Consider the following 19,544-nt stretch of genomic DNA (forward strand, 5'->3'; position numbering starts at 1 on the left):
TGTTTGCACTGAAGAAGCAGGTTCTGGCATCCTGGAGGTAGTCCTGTGACTGTTGCTGTGTGCCCACCAGCTACACTCCTCATAACCACACCAAAGAAAGCTTCACTCTGTCCGCCCCTCAGAGCTCCTGCATGAAGCCCTGGGCTCCTTCAGGCAGTGTCCTTGTTGCTCGTTCTTGTGTGCCTGGGGCTTCTTGTGTAACTTTGGCCCCTTTCTCTGTCAGTGAGGTCACTCTATGAAGATTCAGTTAGGCCAGGAACTGGCTATGATCTGTGGGCCTTTTAATCTCAAGTGGCTCATTTACTTCTTAGGGGATCAGAAATGATTGACTCTTATCTCATTCTCCTTCTGGACTCTGTATCAGCTGAATCACCTAAGGGCATCTTCTTCTACTTCCAGCCTCTTTGTGCCAGGGATGCAAAATCTGCCTAATTATGGGGAAAATGGAGAAGGGATACTCACAAAATTGGAGATGATTAAGGCCATTGAAAATTCAACATTTTAGGAACATTTTGTTTTAGCAGGAGCTGTTATATTGCATAACTGATTTACTGTTTGAACAATTTTTTATTTGTTTAACCATTATTTTCTCTCTTTTCTTCTATGTAAGGGACATTTACAGATGCAAATCTTTTGGATCATAATGAACATTTCTTTAGATTTATCAGGTTTATAGAGATGTGTTCTCATTTTCATTCCTACCAGTTGCATGAACAAGCTCGTGCAAAAAGAAAGACCTTCCTTTTGCTAGTTCCAATATTTTGCATCCTAATAAATTCCAGGTGGAACTAATCCAGCTGTATTCTTGGAAAATGTAAAGTTTGGAAGAAGATGGCTACTATTCATGGCTATGTAGTAGTTTGTTTTATACTGCATACAGTTGTATGGTTATAAATGTGAAAGCAGCTGGCAATAAATGATTTTATGGCAGCTATTTCAAAGGTAGAATGAAGAAAACAAAAAGAAATCAAGTTACTGCTTATAATTATGTTGTCTGGGTGAGCTTTCACAGTGTTCTCCAAACACTTCACTGGCTATTTCCAAGTGATCTCATTCAAGGTATCCTATAAATGACCTTGACTTTCAAATTATTTAGTCTGAGTAATGAATAGTAGATTGTGATGATGTTTGCATTTTAGGACAATTTTTTAAGGAGATGACATCTTTTTGCTATTTTACCTTTTATGATAGAGAAAAATTGAAATTATTAACTATTTATAAAAAACAGCATGTAACTATGTTGTTATATGTCAAATAACCCAGTAACTTATGTATTCACATCCATTTAACAGTTATCTATTGAGTTCTTTTCACCATTCTAGGTGTTGGTTGTGCAAAATAGCAAAATAAATGTGGGAGTTTTCATCCAAGTGTGGTTACGTGAAGTTGGGTAAACAATGAACTAAGAAACAACTAGATCTCAGGTAGTGATAGAAGTTGTAAGGGTCTATGTCACAAGCTAAGTGAACAGAGAGTAATTTAGGTAGAGGTCAGGAAGGTTGCTTGGAGGAGGTAACATTTGATCAGAAAGCTACTGGGAATAAGAGAATAACCCTAGCAAGTTCCTGGTAAGTGGGATATTCAAGGCAGAGGAGATAGTAAGGCCAAAACCATGAAGCAGGGCCATGCTTTGTGCATTTGAAGAACAGGAGGCCAGTGTGGCTAGAACTCGGTGAGCAGGGGAAAGCAGAGGAAAGAGGGTGGTGAGGAAACAGGAGCCACATCACTGAGAAGCTTTGGCTCCAGTGCCACAGGTTTCAATTTTATTTAAGTCTGATGAGAATCGATTATAGGTTTGAAGTGAGGAAATGGACATGACCTTATGTGGGCTTTAACATGTAAATGGATGGGTGGAATGATTTTTACAAGAAAATTACAGTAATGGTTTGGGGATACGGGTGTTAGATAGGTAGGTATCCAAATTGAGTAAAAGAAGAGAGGCATAGTGCTATAGGCACTGCTCTCTGACTATGCCTGATTTGTTTGAGTCTTCTGTTGATGAATTATTTGGAGAATTAAGAAATATTAGAGACAGGAGTTTGATGCAGCATGAAGATGCCCTTTGGGATGCCTACATCCCATTTCAGAGTGTTTGGACTCTAGTCCTTGCTCAGTTTCCAATTCCAACTTCTCCATGGTCCTACTTCTAACTCTAGTGTCTTACTAGTGCACCTGGGAGGCAGCAGGTGCAGCTCAGGTACACATACACCATGTACATGGGAGACACAGGTCGAGTTCCTATCTGTGGCTTCTGCTTGGCCCAGCTTCAGCTGCTGCAGGCCTTTGAAGATTGAGCCAACGGATGCAAGATAACTCTCTCTCTCTCTCTCTCTCTGTGTCCTTAAAATAAAAAAAAATGTTAAGAAAAATTTCAAAGACAAAAAATAGAATAATCTATTGTTTATACTAGATAATAAAGAAAATCATTTAGTATTTCATATATGATCTTGAACAAGTTCCCTTTCTTTGCTTTGCTCTCTTCCATGTTTGTAAAAAAAAAAAAGGATACTATGTTCTTTATAACAGGCTTACTCATCAGATAATGCACATGGAGGCTTAGCCCAATGCTTGGCACATTGCTGTAGTTCAGGAAATGACAATTGTCACTGTGGCCATGCTGCTCCTTCCACACACTCTGAGGCATTCAGGATGCTCTGAAATTGCCCATCTCTCTGTCACCATTATCCTGAGCTATTGAGAAAGGTAACATGGCATCTTATAGCATCACAAAATTTAATAGCAAATGAGTCATCAAGTCTAACCCTGCTCTTATAGAAAGGAAAACCGAGGTGTTAAGGTTATGTTCCCTCAGGTCTACAGCTAGTGAGTGACCACAGTCATTAGGAGTATGCACCCCAGAATCAGGAATCCCCCGGTTTGAGAAATACTGAAGTGTGCTGCATCCTGGATAAGCGGGCCAGGACACAACCCACTCTGCTGAAAAACAAATTTCAATGAGTTTCATTGTTTCTGAAATGCCCAGTTTCTTATATTCCGACTTCTTTGACAGCAAGCACTCCACTTCACAGCTGGAATGCTTTTCAGGCAAGCAGAGTTGTAGCGTCTTTCCCTGCCTATACATGTGTGCACGAGGTTGTCATGCCTGGCAAATGGAGAGGACAGTTGTAACCCCTTGACTTTAAATAAGTGAACCAATGAGGGGCGGTTTCTGAGGAAGAGGTTTGTGTTTGAAACCCTTCATTGGCAGTGTTGGCCTGAGCAAAGAGGAAAGTCAAAATCTTTCGGAAGGGTGGTGGAGATTTGGAAAAGTCTAGAGCCAACAGTGGAGCCCGTGTTAAGACTGGATCCACAGCACCATTCTTGATAGTATATGAGTTAAACCATGGAAAACTGTGACTCTGAGTTGGAAAGTGATTCAAAAATACCTGACTGAATGCAAGGAAGTTTTAGGAAATAGCCAATTTCTCTCTCTCTCTCTCTTTTTTTTTTGACAGGCAGAGTGGACAGTGAGAGAGAGAGACAGAGAGAAAGGTCTTCCTTTGCCATTGGTTCATCTTCCAATGGCCGCCGCGGCCGGCGCGCTGCGGCTGGCGCACCGTGCTGATCCGATGGCAGGAGCCAGGTACTTATCCTGGTCTCCCAAGGGGTGCAGGACCCAAGGACTTAGGCCATCCTCCACTGCACTCCCTGGCCACAGCAGAGAGCTGGCCTGGAAGAGGGGCAACCGGGACAGAATCTGGCGTCCCGACAGGGACTAGAACCTGGTGTGCTGGCGCCACAAGGCGGAGGATTAGCCTAGTGAGCCACGGCGCCGGCTGCCAATTTCTCTTTTGTCTATATATACTCTAAAGAGAGAAGTGTTTGAAAAATATCAGTCTATTAGAAATAGAAACTCCAATAAGTATGCAATGAAGTCTTAAATAATAAGGAAGGATAGTATATTTTAATTTTTTAAATGTATAAATTTGAAAGGCAGAGTTACAGAGAGGCAGAGGCACAGAGAGAGTCTTCCATCTGCTGGCTCATTCCCCAGATGGCTACATTGGTTGGAGCTATGCTGATCCAAAGCCAGGAGCCAGGAGCTTCTTTCAGATCTCCTACATGGATGTTGGGGCCCAAGTGCTTGGGCCATCTTCTACTGCTTTCCCAGGCTGTTAGCAGAGAGCTGGGTCGGCAGTGGGGCAGCCAAGACTCAAACCAGCACCCATATGGGATGCTGGCACTGCAAGCTGCAGCTTTACCCACTATGCCATGGTGTCGGCCCCAAGGATTGTGTATTTTAAATTCATAGAGTTTTCTCCTTCTCAGTGGTTATACAAAATAACACGCAGTAATAGTGTTTCTTACAATTGACAGTTTCCTCAGTTCAGTGAAATGTGACATATAATTAAAAACACTTAAATGGAAGTTGTAATGTGTAGAATGGCATTGCTTATAAATAATGGAAAATCGAACTACTTAAACACTAAGAAATCTGACAAAACCATCAGAGGATTCTAGCGTTTTCCATTTAAATATTTGACAATAGGTCAGTTGCATCACAACTCTCCATCTTTCTGTCCTTATGGCTGAGGGAGTTTTATGTTACTTACTTAGGGCATTCAACACCTTTACACAGAGCTGATAAGTCAGTCTGTCCTACCAGGGATCAGGAGGAGAGAGAGAAATTCTCACTTTGAAGGATCGCACAAACTGAGAATCAGAGTTCTGTTGTATATTTTGAACCATTGTTAGGGTCGAGATAGACAGTTTGAGTGGTCTTTCCTTCCTTGCTCTCAAATTACTCAGAAAGGATGGACTCAGACTTTGAGAGGATGGGAAACAGAGTCTACAGCCTTAAGGATTTCAAGCTTTTTTTTTTTTTTTTTTTTTTTTTTTTAACGTGCTTGAAACCAACATGCTGAGCTAAAGAAGTATTTTCCAGTTGATGGCCCAATCTATAATTTCACAAAAGAAAAGTCTGTCCAATCCAGGTCAAATCATTACTTTTTTTCTCCCTAGAGAGCAAGTGTATGCTGGTTTGGAAAAAAAGATAACTAAAAGTCAAGTGCTATGAAGCACATTTCTGATGGCCACATGCTCAGATCTGATTAACACAGATGCTTCTTGCTCCCAGAGTTTGCTGGAAAGAGAGTCTGGAACCTAAGTTCACTGCTGATGCCATTCCACACATTTTTTAGGTGACTGCTGAGTTAATGTGCACTTCAAACAAACCAAGATAATTGGACAGAATTTTGGTGCAGTCTGTTCATTCTTCTATGGGAGAAGATTTCTCAGGAAAGTAGTTAATGTGGAATACAACTTTGAAATAAACAAATCCCATGCCCCTTCTTCTGGTGACTCCACCAGAGATTTAGTATGGCCAAGAACACAGACTAGGTGCAAAAAATTCCCTTTGTTGACTTTATTTGCTCACTCTTCCTCTCTCTTTCTCTGTCTCCTTCTCTCTTAAGTAATAAAAAGTGATTAATGGAGGAGACTTCGTTTGGATGAATTATATGGAAAGCTATTTTATGAAAAATGAATGTTTTCATGATATTGTATTTCTATCTCTGCTTTATCATTGCCTTTTTGTTTAAGTTAATGCAATAATATTACCAAAGTCATCTTCCATTACATTACCATTTGCTTTCACAGTCTAGGCAACGATGTCATTTTCAGATGAAGCTATTTGTCCTTGTTAAAACAGACAGGGCAATTGGTGCATTCAGACTCAATTACTGAGTAGCATGATTGATTCTAAGATAGAACTGGGAGCAGTTAGCATTAACTGTTCAGGATGCTCTTTCTTCCACTAGATCTGATGGGAGAACAAGTCATAATGACTGAACCTAAGGGAAGCAGAAGGAAGTTAGATCAGTTCCCCAGAATTCCGAGACAGAATTTTGAGTGTCGCATATCTACAGAACGCCCTTGGAATCAACACATGAGGAAGGAGGAAGCAGGTATTGGCCCAGTGCCAGCTCCTGCTGGCTTCACATGGAGCTCTGGAAAGTGGAATAGTCCTTCAGTGTTTCACTCATTGAACTAAGATGACCAGCCCTTGTATTGCTTCATCAGGTACTTGTGTGGGTTTCCTAGGATGGGACATGATCTTAGGTAAGGCCGCTGAGTGATTGCAGCTTAGGCCATTGCTGAGAAGGTCGATAGTTGAAGACTGACTGCTCACGGCCCTACACCCTAGACTTGAGCAGTGGTCCTCAACCAGGGGTGATTTTTCCCCCTGTGGGGTATTTGACAATGTCTGTAAATATTTTTGCTTGTCACTACCAGAGGGATGCATTTGACATCTAGGAGGCAGTATCCAGGGTTGCTGCTAAACATGCCGCAAGGCGCAGGAGAGCTCCCAAGGAGAAAGAACTATCTGATCCAAAATATCAAAAGTTCTGCAGTTGGGAAACCTTGCCCTGGGACAGTGAAGCCCTCCTTGAAACATGATCTGGTGGGGATCACTGGGTTCACTCCGGAAATCTATATTAACCAAGCACAATGGTCTGTGTTCCCTATTGTTCTGACTTCTCCTACAGACCTTTGAGATCTCATAGCTTTCGTTTACTAATGAGGAAACTGATTCTCAGGGCAGCTTAGTAAATTACCCAACCCCATGAAGGACACAGAGGTGAGATTCATTGTGGAGCTGTTTATTGAAGACATTGTGGTATCTTCTGGTTTTCCCCTGAAGAAGTTTAGAACATATCACCCCAAAATACACCTTACTGGAATATTGATTATTTTGAGTTAAAGACACTGTAAAAAAAGCACAGTTGCAAGAAGAATTTTCTTACTTTGTTTCTTAGAGGTAGGAGACAAAATTTCCACGTTAAAGCTTTCCTCCCTATTCCAGAAGGTAAGTGACATCATCATCAAGGTTGGGAAGCTGAGTCCAAGAAAAATCTGTAAAATAAACCTTCTTCAACTAACTCTTATCTTCCCAATCACTTCTCTTCTCCATTAACTACCTTAGCCAAAGCCCTTTTGCTTCTTGTACTTTGACAGTTTACTGCTTTTTGTCCAGTTTAGCATATCAATGTTCAATTCTAACTGCATGTTTAGGTCTTCATTTCCTCCTGAGAGCTCCAATGCCACCTAAAACTTGTATCACCTAAACGTCCTCTTCTCTTGATCTGTTTTATGTTAGCTGAACACCCTTGAGAGAATAGAGCAGAAAAATTTGCCTTCCTCACACCTTGATGTTTCAAACCTTTCTTTCTCGCTAAACATGTTCAGGTTTGCTCCCTTGTAATTCCTGGGTCTTAGGTTGTAAATACACCTCTATATAACTTAAAAGACACAGTGGAATGTGAGTGATATGGCACAAATCGTAGAGATGAACCTGAATCCTCTCTAGTTTGTATTTTTAAGTAGATCACTCCTTAACTCCAAGTTCTTGCTGTAGGTGGCAAATACTTAAATAAGGTTGCAGTTGATTTTCATACTGGGCGTTCCACTTGTTGGTAGTCTTTCAGAATGCTGGTAAAGGGAGTAACGTAAAGGAAATTTTGCTTCATGCTATTGCTTCCTCTGCCTTGTTGGATGAAATGGTTTCAAGAACATTATTTACATTTTATTGGCATCTCAAGAACCCTAGTAATCAAGGAATTAACTCATTTGTGCAATCAAAAATTACCATATTCTATGTTCCAGAAACTATTCGCTTTTCTTATCATAGCATCGACTAGTAAATGTTTCTACAAGAGCACAGAAAAAAGCATTTGTCGTTTTGCAAATACGTAGTTGGCTTAGCCAAATCAGTTATTACTGTCTATAAAACAAAATCACATAAATTTTGACCATTTTAATAGGGCATTATGTAAAAGGGAGTAAACATATAATCTATGAAAGTGTTATGGGAAATGCAGTGTAGCACACATTTAACCCAATGATATAAATGAAAAGGACTTAGACATTTCATTATTATTGAACCCAATAGTAATATTAGTTATTGTGGTTGACAGCAGCAATGGTTTTCAGATTCTAGCACAATGCCAATCCCTTTTTAAGAAAACACTGTCATTAATTCTATAAAACATTTCTGTGTAGTAGACATTATCATCTTTATTTTACAACAGAAAAATAGAAAGCTGGAAAGATTAAATAAAACAACTTGATTGAATTTACAGAAGTATATGGGCAGAAGTCGTTGCCATAGATAACTTTCTACACTAATAAAGTCTAATTTAAAATAAAAAATACATTTATGTTTTTTATGCATGTTTTCAATCAAATTCTGTAAACATTGCTTTGTCAAATGTGATATAAATATAAGCAGTAATATGCCAATAAATATTTAAAAACTAGTCCTCAAAAAAGAGCATGTATTATTTATCTTGTCATAGTGACATTGAATCTGTAGCACATAATTTACATAGAATGATAAAATATATAACATTCTTTATTATAAATGACCAGTTGATTCTCTTAGAATGCTTTTGCTGAATTTTACTGAAATATTTTATCTGTAGCCCGGCTTTGGTTTCAAACATCCCATGATATGCATCATCAATGCTGATTAATGTTTTCAGACTTCAAACCACCAATATAACATGATATAACATAGAGCTGGGAAGATATTTTTGGAGTTCACATTATAAACATATATACAATTATTATTATATACATATATACAATAATGTCAAGAGCATAACTAATAGTAAAATGTGGCAAAATAATCAAAACCTGATGAGTTCTTTTGGTTGATTGTCTTTGATAAAATTTATTTCATTGTAGGTTTATGTAACTTAATTTTTTAATATTAACTATTTAAAAATGAGCTCCTAAGATTCATAACAATTTGACAGTTGGGTCTCTTGAGCTGTTAGAATTGCCGGTAAGAAAGAGTTTTCAGTTAATCAAATGTCTCCTCCTCCAACTCCTAGCTCTGAGGATGTAAATAGAGGACATCTCATTTCAAGGAAAATCGATGTCCAAATAGATGATACTGGGCAGAGTCATTCCTTTGCAATTTATTGTTACTTTTTGTGGTTTATTCACAGGCATTTCCCTGCATCTCAACAGGCATTTATGGTAAGTGATCTAGCTTTTTATGATGTTTGTATTTATTTTGTTGTTAAATGGGGTTGGCAGGGGAGGTTAACCGGAAAAATTAAAGGTTCCTTGATGAATGTATTTTTTTGTGTGTGACTTAAAGAGACTCAAAATCCAGGTCAAATCTTGTTAAGGAAGCTCAAGAAGCTATTCAAATTCTGTGTTCTTGAATTTCATTGCATTGGATACCACCCAAAATGATTTGATTGATGCATTGTGGGTTGAAGTCTTATGTTAAGAAATTTGTAGAAGCAGGATTGTTCTCTACTATTGTTTTCTTTAGTAAAGTCATGTTTTCTCTCAGAAAAAGCATAATGCACATAAAGCCTAACATTATCCTTATTTTATTGCAAATTACAATGTAGTAGAGACATTAAAAATGCATACATGTGCATATGTATCTCCAATTTTTAAAAAAAAATTCTAAGGGACTCAATAAAAGCAAAGAATTTTAATAAGCTGCAAATATTTTTCCTGCTACTGATGGATTGTTTTAAGTAGTTACTGTTTCATTTACAAATGGAAGCAAAATATATTTTAACCACTTGTTTTCACTAGTATAAAGCTCTCTGAATATCCATCTACAATGATTTTTAAAATTTTTTATATCATTAACAGTATATTTTATAATATTAAAGTAACATGGAGTGTGTTTACTATTTGAGGGCTTTCTGACACAAGTGAAGTAGATTACACTTTCCATGGAAGCTCTTAACTGAAAAATAAAGTACCTCAAAAAAATCTAAAAATTGTTTAAATTCATTACTGTGGCAGAGAGGTAGAGAACCTAGGTAGATATCAAAGATTGGACCTTTTTTTTCCTGGTATTTCTTTTCAAAGTATCTATAATTATAAAGCAAAATGTAGACCTGAATCAGGGTAAGTGGGGAAGGATTTGGTCACACTGTTGAAAACTTTAGGGTATGCCTCCTTCCTTTTACATTCCACTGGGGTCTTTCTCTGTGGAAGCAAAATGGGCAATGATTGGAGAGAAGTAAACCAGGCCCGTTGCACAATTTTCCTCATTGTGGCCATTCTTTCTGTCTCGCAAATTCCTAGTTATAAATCTGAAATATTTGCTTAAAGGAAATTTGCTTACAGGAAGAATTATATGTAAAGCTGCACTTGGTAAATAGTCCAAATCTATATTTAATCTTCTCTAAAATCAAGCTAAATTCCTTTGCCAGAAATAGTTCTCATTTTGAGAATATTCTTGCATTGCGATCTTGATATTCCTTGATGAAAACAAGCACACAAAACTCCAACTGCCTAAACTAATACTGTGCATATAGTTTTCTTGTATATTTCATTGTCAAATTGTTGACCTGTGTTTTGCTTCTGAGAATCTTATGGTACTTTGCAAGCAGCTTCAAAAGGGGAATTTCTCTAACATGACTTAATAAAAACAGGGGGAGTAGCAGGAAAGTAAAACAAAAGTAAAAGAAAATGAAGAATGACCGTAGAATTATTGGATTGCTTGGGACTGACACTGTGGCACAGCAGGTAAAACTATGCCTGCAGTGCTGGCATGCCATAAGCATGCTGGTTCAAGTTTTGGCTGCTCCACTTCAGATCCAGCTCTCTGCTATGGCCTGAGAAAGCAGTAAAAGGCAGCCCAAGTCCTTGGTCCCCTAGAGCCACATGGCAGACACAGAAGAAGCTCCTGGCTTCGGATTGGCCCAGCTCCAGCGGTTGCAGCCATTAGGGCAGTGAACCAGTAGATAGAAAACTCTCTCCCTGCCTGTGCCTCTCTGTAACTCTGCCTTTCAAGTAAATAAATAAATCTTAAAAAAAAAAAAAAGAATTAGAGGACCCCAAGTGGAGAGAAAGAGCTATATCAAATCTAAAGTGAATCATAATCAATTCTAACCCCTGAAGGATAAACATTTCTTCCTACATTTGATATTGCTCAAAGGGCATATAATAATAGCTCAGTACCCACTGTGGTGAGGGAGGGAGAAATATTGAACACTGTTGATAGAGCATAAAAAGAGTGAACAACCATAGCCAGCTGACAGCATACAGTTCTGAAGTCCTGACTACTCATCTCTTATTCCTCTATGATTGAGTAAATTTAAAAGCAAGAGTGAAAGCTCACAGAGTTCAAGTGCCATGTTGCCTTTGGTTAACCCACTGGAGCTTAAGGCCAAGGTATATTTTTAACTCCATGATTTCTTGGTTTAGAAGCTTTTGCGTGAGTTTATGGTCCATTCAGCATTATACAACATGAAAATTATTTTGCACATCCCTTGTGAAGTTAAAACCTTCTGATTTGTCCTTGGTTGTTTCTCAAGACCCCGATCTTTTAGACCACTTCTTTTCTTGCTCTTATTCAAAGTCCCACTGCTTATTCTTCATTAACCAGATCAAATTTCCTTTTATTTTTATTTATTAGGATTTTATACAATATTTATTTATTTTTTAAAGATTTTATTTATTGGAGAAGTAGAGTTACAGACAGAAAGAGGGAGAGACATAGAGAAAGATCTTCCATCCTCTGGCTCACTCCCCAAATGGCCGCGACGGCTGGATCTGGGCTGATCCGAAGCCAGGATCCAGAAGCTTCTCCCCAGTCTCCTACACAAATGCAGGGACCCAAGCATTTGAGCCATCTACTACTGCTTTCCCAGGCTGTAAGTAGAGAGCTGGAATGGAAAAGGAGCAGCCAGGACACAAACTGGTGCCCATATGGGATGCTGTCGCCACAGGTGGAGGCTTAGCCTATTATGCCGCAGTGTCTGCCCTCTTTATACCATATTAAAGACAATGGTCCAGAGAAAAAAAAACAGGAACATTTCAGAAAGCAAGAAATCAGAACTCCCAATATTGCATTAGAATGGATTTAGGGCAAAAAAAGTTTTTGGAATACCTTCTTGGTTGCACTCTACTCTTCTTGTTTTTAATGACAAATTTGCTAATTTTTTTTTCCTGAAATACCACTTGGTACATGTTTCCCATCTGCTCAGGAGATTTTGATCATACTCCATTACTTGCAGGTTAATGTACAAGCTTCTTAGCCTGAACAGTGGATATGTTACGTATCTCCCTAAGCTAGTGCTTCCAAAACGTGTGCAGAGGAGAAGGGTGGGAATCTCTCCTAAAGCATGTAAATGAATCGGTATGCTAAGAAATGTAGATATACATTAACACACACTCACACAGACACACACACAAGCCTTTGCATCTTTAAAGGGGGTTTGCTGTGCAGCCTTTACCAAAGTTATTTGAGCATAGACATTATGGTGCTTTCAACCTTTCTCTATCTGACTTAGTGTTTTCCCCAGAATATAGTTTTAGTCATTTTTTGGCACCTACCTGTCTCTTGTGACCCATGCACGATCTGATTTGATAAATCTCAGAATATGTAAGTTACATAATAACTTCCATCCTAGAGCCTTTCCTAAAATGAACTCCCTTATACCACACGCTGTGCACCCCCAAATTAATACACCCCCAAACTAAAACCACCACTTCTGTTCACCCCACACTCTAAACAAAAGCACACCATACATAATTAAACAGGAAATCTCCCATGAGTGTGCCAACATTTGAAGGTGGTTTTACTTCCTGAAATCCTTCAGCACTTGTATCTGCTCAATCATCAATGGCTCCCCATTATTGCTTCTAATTTTTCTTATATTTGGCGCTCACAGTGTGGAATTCTTTAAAGAGCAGGGTTTGCACACTGAGTGCCCAGCCAAGAACTGTGTCTATAGGAGAAGCTTAGCAAATATTTTCTGTTGATGAAAAAACAATGATTGTAACCCAAATAGTGACCTAAATGCAGTCATAGAAAAGAGAATTGTAGAAGGCTACCAACATGTAGCAAAAAGCTACCCAGTTAGCATTTTCTCAATGTGCAAACATTTGCATTTGAAGAAACACAAATGCGTTTCTTAAAAACATTCTCAAACTGGAAATGGCGTTTGTGGGCATGGCGTTGTCTACCCTGACCAAGGTAAAGTGGAAACTGGAGAACTGAGTTGGAGCACTCATGTGAAGAGCCTCTTCCTTTGTGATGTATTATGGTCCATAGATCAGTGGCCATCCAGGAACATACAGGTCATGTAGCTGGCCATGAAGCCTTATGTGGCTTTTCCCAGCATGCCCTAGATCCAGCTCTCCAGCACCTGTAACTTTTCAGGCACCTGCTTGCTTTGAATTTACCTTCACGTTATTTATGGTCCACAAATCCAGGGTAACCCTAGTTCTGCCAAAACAAAAGTTTAAGTGTAACGGAATCTTCATTTGAAAGGGTTTGCTTTCTCACCAGGAAGATCTCCTTCCAGGGTAACGTGAACAGCGGACAGTCCCATTTCATGGAAACTCAGGCATCAGTACCACATTAAGTGTGCTGGAAGACTCGGCACACTCCAGCACTTTGGGGATCCTCAGGCTCACATCTGAGGCCGAGAGCCCCCCCAGCCTTTCTCCCACTCCTCAGTCTTCTGGGGGCAAACCCTACAAAACAGAAAAATAAATAGAACCTTGCCATGAGGTACAGACTGAAGATCATCCACCAGGTGACTCAACCCAATTTAAGGTAGAAACTCCAAGGGAGCAGGCTGTGCCTCCTTTGAAGTACCTTGGAAGAAGAACCAGACTTTCTATTTCGACTTGGAGCAGCCCCATGACTGCTCCAAGTGTAGTGTTTCCAGGATGGTTCCACAGGGCGCAGCCCGCCTGCTTACACTCAGGATGAAAAGCCACATTTGGTAAAACACCAAAGAAAGGCCTGTATTCCTTTTGGAAAAATAGATCCAGATGACGCTTACGGGGGCCTTAAACCTACGGATTCCTGTTAAAAATCAGAATTGGCCTCTAAACCAGTCTCTGAGGGACAGATCTGAACTTCCCTGATGGACATAGCAGACCTCATGTGTGCCTCCTGGCCTGTGAGCCTGGTTTGGACACTCTGGTGCTAATAAGTTTAACAAAGGAGGCTAGACATGATACATGGCAATGGAATTTTTACCGAGAGGTGAATGGCTAACATAATTTCAGTCCACTTTATGAGAGTCAATACAGTTAACAGAAATGAAGTCCAGGCAGAAAAGTGCATCCCTTGAGTACTTGAAAATGGGGGAAAGATTGTCTTTGGAGAAAAAGAAAAAAAAAAGTAAAACAACTTGAAATTTCCTTTCCAGGTATGGCATAGGCATAGCCTTTTTAGAGAAGGAAGAGTTTCAGACATTGAGTTATTGGCTGGAAATCTTAGGAAATATTTAAGTGTAGCATAACTTAGCTGAATCAACTCCCACAGTTATTCATTTTTATTTCTGTTACTAATGTGGAGCGCCTGTTTCCATCAAATCATTGGGCCTCTCTCTGCTTCCCAACAAATTTAACCAGGCCACAACTTTCCAAATGAGGGCCTCATTTGCATTCAAGTTTGCCCTTCAGCTTCTAACCGGTAAAAAAAAAAAAAAAAAAAAAAAAAGAGATAGAGAGAAAGACCAAAGTGATGTTTTGTTAGCCTTAAATCTACGTGGCAAATATTTTTATCAGTACCTCTGTCCAGTCCACAGACATGACTTGAAAAGAAATTAGAATATTCCCCATTGCCCGTTTGAAGGGCAAGCCCTCCACCCTGGACAGATTAGAGAAGGTATAACAAGTATTGCTTTGCAATTCTCGACCTGCTAGAAGGGTTATCTTATATAATGCATTTGGGAACCAAAGCAAAATTGACAAAAATATTCACCCCTTCCTTTCATCCCTCTAATAGCTTCCCCCTTCTTGCTTTCTTCTATTCTCTTTGAAATTTCCATTTGCTTTGAAAACTTCCTTTAAGATGGTCCAATAATGACTCCTCTCTCTCCCGTAAAAACTCTTTTTTGGCATCCTGTGTTTTTTGCCCTTGTCAGATTGTTCTCACATATGAAACATCATCATTGTTGGCAATCCTTGAGTTAATTGCTGGCTCGCAAGGAAAAGTAACATTGGAATCAGTGCAACTTACTTATCTTGGGAAAATGCAGTGCTGGGGTCAAATTCATCTAAATTATAGCACATTTGAATAGTATTTTATCAACTGACTCCTATGAAGCACTGCAGAGAGTTTGACAGCTTGACAGATAGCACATTTCTGGCTATTAAAGTGTTTCTAGCCCTCTGCATACTTCCCATTTGAATAGAAAGTTTTAGCCATTATACTTGTGCACATACACATTTGTGTGTACATCCTACAAAACATGGTACAAACTCCCCCCATGAGCCTTTCTTGCTCCCCCTCTCTCTCTATCTCTCAGCTACATGAGTCTTTAATATTAAAAAGACATCAAACTAAGAAACCCAAAGTACTACCTTCACTTTGGAAGGAAGGTAGTCTCAAGTGTCCAACAATATATGCTAGTTCAGCCTACATAAAAATGACAGCAATACCCACGGGCAGAGTTCCCCCAGGGGATCTGCCAAAAGAAATGAAAATCCTGGAAGCTTAGCGTTCTGGTTCTGCAGATGCAGCAAGAAGCCAATGTCAGTCTCCCTGGTGTTCTGTTCAAACTGAACAATTTGGGGACTTAATTAAAAGATTAAGGTTTCAGAAAGTAATAAAGATTACAACTTTATTACTGTTTCTTAGGTTTGAATATGCAGTCCCTTGCAATTGTGTCAAGGTTAAAATTTGACTAAGGACTCGAAAAACATAAATGAATTCCAACTTACTCCTTCCTTAGATGCTGCTACTTATTGGCATGCTATATGTTTTTAAATGTCTTTCCTTATAGAAGAAGCATTTGACATTAAGCCTTTTAATGAAATAGGAAAACTACATCAGTAAATTACAGGACCTATCCATTTAGCAGTAACTCCAGGGATATCTTCCAGACACCTTGAAAAATAGGAGCACTATTAGGAAGCTCTCCCTAAAGAACTGCTTGCAAGTGTTTAAGAATTGGCCACATTTTCAGTGTGATCACCAAACTAATGTCTGTGTGCTTGCTCATTGCCCTCATCCTATCTTGAATGGCGTTCTTCTTTCTTGCTCTTTGTACATGCTCGTACCTAAAGGATGAGTTCAAATGAACACAGCTCAGCTCTCTTTGCAAAGTACATCAAAAATAATTTTGATTGTTCTTAACAGAAGTCAAGTATGTTTAGCTCTTTGGGACAATGATTTGCATGTCAACTCCTTTTTCATCATTGATTCTATTTTTAATATGCATCTTGAAATGCATTTTAGAGAGACTATGTTAGGTTAAAACTGAGCTACTAGAGCCGGCACTGGGGCGCAGCAGGTTAACACCCTGGCCTGAAGTGCCGGCATCCCATATGGTACCAGTTTGAGACCCGGCTGCTCCACTTCCGATCCAGCTCTCTGCTATGGCCTGGGAAAGCAGTAGAAGATGGCCCAAGTCCTTGGGCTCCTGCACCCGCATAGGAGACCTGGAAGAAGCTCCTTGCTCCTGGCTTCAGATCGGCGCAGCTTTGGCCGTTACGGACAATTAGAGGGTGAACCATCGGATTTAAGACACCTCTCTCTCTCTCTTTCTCTCTCTCTCTCTCTCTCTCTCTGCCTGTCCTCTCTCTATGTAACTCTGAATTTCAAATAAGTAAATAAGTCTTTTTAAAAAAATTTAAAAAACTGAGCTACTATCACAAAAGACCACCAACTAAAGTGAATTAGTGAATGCAAATGTTTGCCAGTATTTCTGTCTTTTTGTTGGAGGATGTTTCTATTCTATTAGGCAGGGAGTCCAGAATCTATCAGGGGGCCGGCGCTGTGGCTCACTTGGTTAATCCTCCACCTGCAGCGCTGGCATCCCAAATAGGTGCCGGTTCTAGTCCCGGTTGCTCCTCTTCCACTCCAGCTCTCTGCTGTGGCCTGGGATGGCAGTGGAGGATGGCCCAAGTGCTTGGGCCCTTGCACCCCATGGGAGACCAGGAGGAAGCACCTGGCTCCTGGCTTCGGATTGGTGCAGCTCTGGCTGTTGCAGCCATTTGGGGAGTGAACCAATGGAAGGAAGACCTTTCTCTCTGTCTCTCTCTCTTATTGTCTATAACTCTACCTGTCAAATAAAAAAAAAAAAAAGAATTTATCAGAGTGTCAAGTAATCTCATATACTTAACTGCCTTGGTTTTGGCAAAAGAAGTACGATGTCATGGGCACACTCAATCTCTTTTGTTCCCTGGGCCCAAAGTAGAATTCATTTCTTCCACTCAACTTCCATAAGAGAGGAATTAGTTTTATAACCAACCCAACTGCAAAGGAGATTGAAAAGCTTAATCTAGCTTAGAATTCACATTCCTGACCAACTACAATTCTATTATGTGGAAAAAAGGAGGCATCACATTTTGTTACTTCTAGATTTTACCACTCAAGAGGGAAATAGTAGGAAATTAAATTGCATATTTGTGTGTATTACATTATTTAGTTTAGGGAAGTGTCACTTACCTAGAACAATTGCTTATTTTGCAAGAATATTTGATAATTTTGATACCATGTACTTTTTAAAATGTCTTTATAATCCTCATAAATTTTAAAATATGTGATTGTTAAGGTGTCAGTTAGTTGATTTATCATTAGTTACCAATCTGTATATTTAAACAATTAAGCCTCACCTCAATTGTATGTAAGTTTTTTTTTGTTTTGTTTTGTTTTGTTTTTACCATACTCCTTGAAAAATTTTCAGACACATCAGTGGAAATTGCAATTGATATTCTGAGAGTCACTAAATAATGACATCATTTATTACACCCTAATTCTGGCCCATTTCCATAGAAATCCTTGGAGGAATAAATTGCATCTTGTTTTTATAGATACCCAAAGTCCCTAAGGCTATCACTGTCTATAAACATACCTGGGGTCCTGAGAAGTTCTGTGAAGATGTGAGCTTAGGGCAGAGTATGAGTTTAGTAGGGTAGAATGTTCAAGACAGGGAGAGAGAGGAAAAGAGAGAAAAGGGATGATGAAAGACAATATAAGTGTAAATATCCTGGAAATCACCTTAGAATCTTTAGAAATAAAAATAATCATTTATCCCCTGTCTTCCATTTCAGTCATGGCCAACAGGGAGAGTACCGTACAAGTCTCTGCAGATTGAATGGAAATTAACAAAATCAACATGAAATAGCCTTACATCTATGATTTGTTGACCTGAGTTCTTTCCTAAATGTTCAAAGTGAATCTAGTCTGAATTAACGTTCCTAAATCATCTTCTAAAACATGTACATTTTTGCTAAAACTCACTTTCAGTTTGCTTCAGATTTGTATTCAGGTGTTTGGGACTCAGCTTACAAAACAAGACTCTTGACTCTGTCCTTTATAAATCCCAGCAGCTACCACATAGCTAGATGCATTGTAAATGTTTCCTTAACAGCTAAGAAATAAACAGGTAGCTCTCTGTTTATACGGGAGGCTAGTGGCCTTTTCTTCTCCACTCCAGAGACCAGACTAAGGGTCCAATAATCATTGCATCCATCATACCCTGGTTTCTATTTTTCAGTTACTATAAGGAATGGTTTCATTTAGATTTTTAAGAGGATAACAAAAGAGCCAGTTAACAATGCCAGAGCCCAATTTTAATGTAGTTTTATTAAAATATAATTCACATAACCTAAAATTTGTTCTTTCCAAATGGTTTTAGTATATTCACAAAGCTAGAAAGCCATTATCATAGTCAATTTTAGAAAGTGTCCATCACCCTCAAATGAAACCCCATATAAGCTGTTATTATTTACCCCCATGTCCCCAGCCTTAGGCAATTAGTAATCTATTCCTGGTCTCTACAGATTTGCCTATTGTAAATATTTCATATAAATTGAATTAGAAAATATGGAGTCTTTGCGATTTGTCTCTTTAACTTGGCAAAATATTTTAGAGACTCATCCATGTTACAGTATGTACAAGTAATCTATTATTTTTACTAATATTTCTTTGTGTCTATAGAGCATATGCTGTTCATTTATTAACCAGTTGGTTATATGGGCTATTTCTTATTCCTTGCCTGTCATTTGGGCATAATTTAATTTTTTTAAAAAAGTTATTTATTTCTTTATTTAAAAGGCAGAGAGAATAAGAGAGTGGGAGAGGGAGAGGAAGAGGAAGAGAAAGAGGGAGAGGGAGACAGAGAGGGAAGGGGAGGAGAGAAAGAATGCTTCCATCTGCTGCTTCATTGCCCAAATGCCCACAACATATGGGGCTGGGCCAGATTGAAGCCAGAAGCCAGGAACTCCATCCGTGTCTTCACATGGGTGTCAAGGACACAAGTACTTGGGCCATCACTCATTGTCTTTCAGACACATTAACAGGAATCTAGATCAGAAGTAGATTAGCTGGGCTGCAAAACAGCACTTTGATATGGGTTGCAGGTGTCCCAAGCAGTGACTTAACTGGCTATGCCATAAACACCTTCCCTGTAGGCATAATTTTATGTCTACATATATAAATTCTATGATGCAGTGATGTTCTGTGATTAATTTTTAACGTTCCTGAAACAAATCATGTTCCCATTCTTTGCCTCCTTAAAAGCTGTCTTTGCATGACAGTTCTGATGTCCTGCTGAACTATATGGAGATGTAGTTGTCCTTAAGCATGA

The 19,544-nt window shown here is 39.1% G+C and overlaps 1 protein-coding gene across 6 annotated transcripts in view; it reads left to right on the forward strand.

Moving 5' to 3' along the window:
- Positions 1-19,544, forward strand: part of MACROD2 (mono-ADP ribosylhydrolase 2) — a 2,173,823-nt gene that overhangs the window by 1,521,089 nt on the left and 633,190 nt on the right. For all 6 annotated transcript variants that reach the window (XM_051846213.2, XM_051846214.2, XM_008256366.4 and 3 more), the window contains one exon: positions 8,955-8,985. In XM_051846213.2, the coding sequence (XP_051702173.1) occupies positions 8,955-8,985 (31 nt within the window). The remainder of the gene's footprint in view (positions 1-8,954; positions 8,986-19,544) is intronic.

The sequence above is a fragment of the Oryctolagus cuniculus genome, chromosome 11 (genome assembly GCF_964237555.1).
Source record: "Oryctolagus cuniculus chromosome 11, mOryCun1.1, whole genome shotgun sequence".
Classification (NCBI taxonomy): Eukaryota; Metazoa; Chordata; class Mammalia; order Lagomorpha; family Leporidae; genus Oryctolagus; species Oryctolagus cuniculus.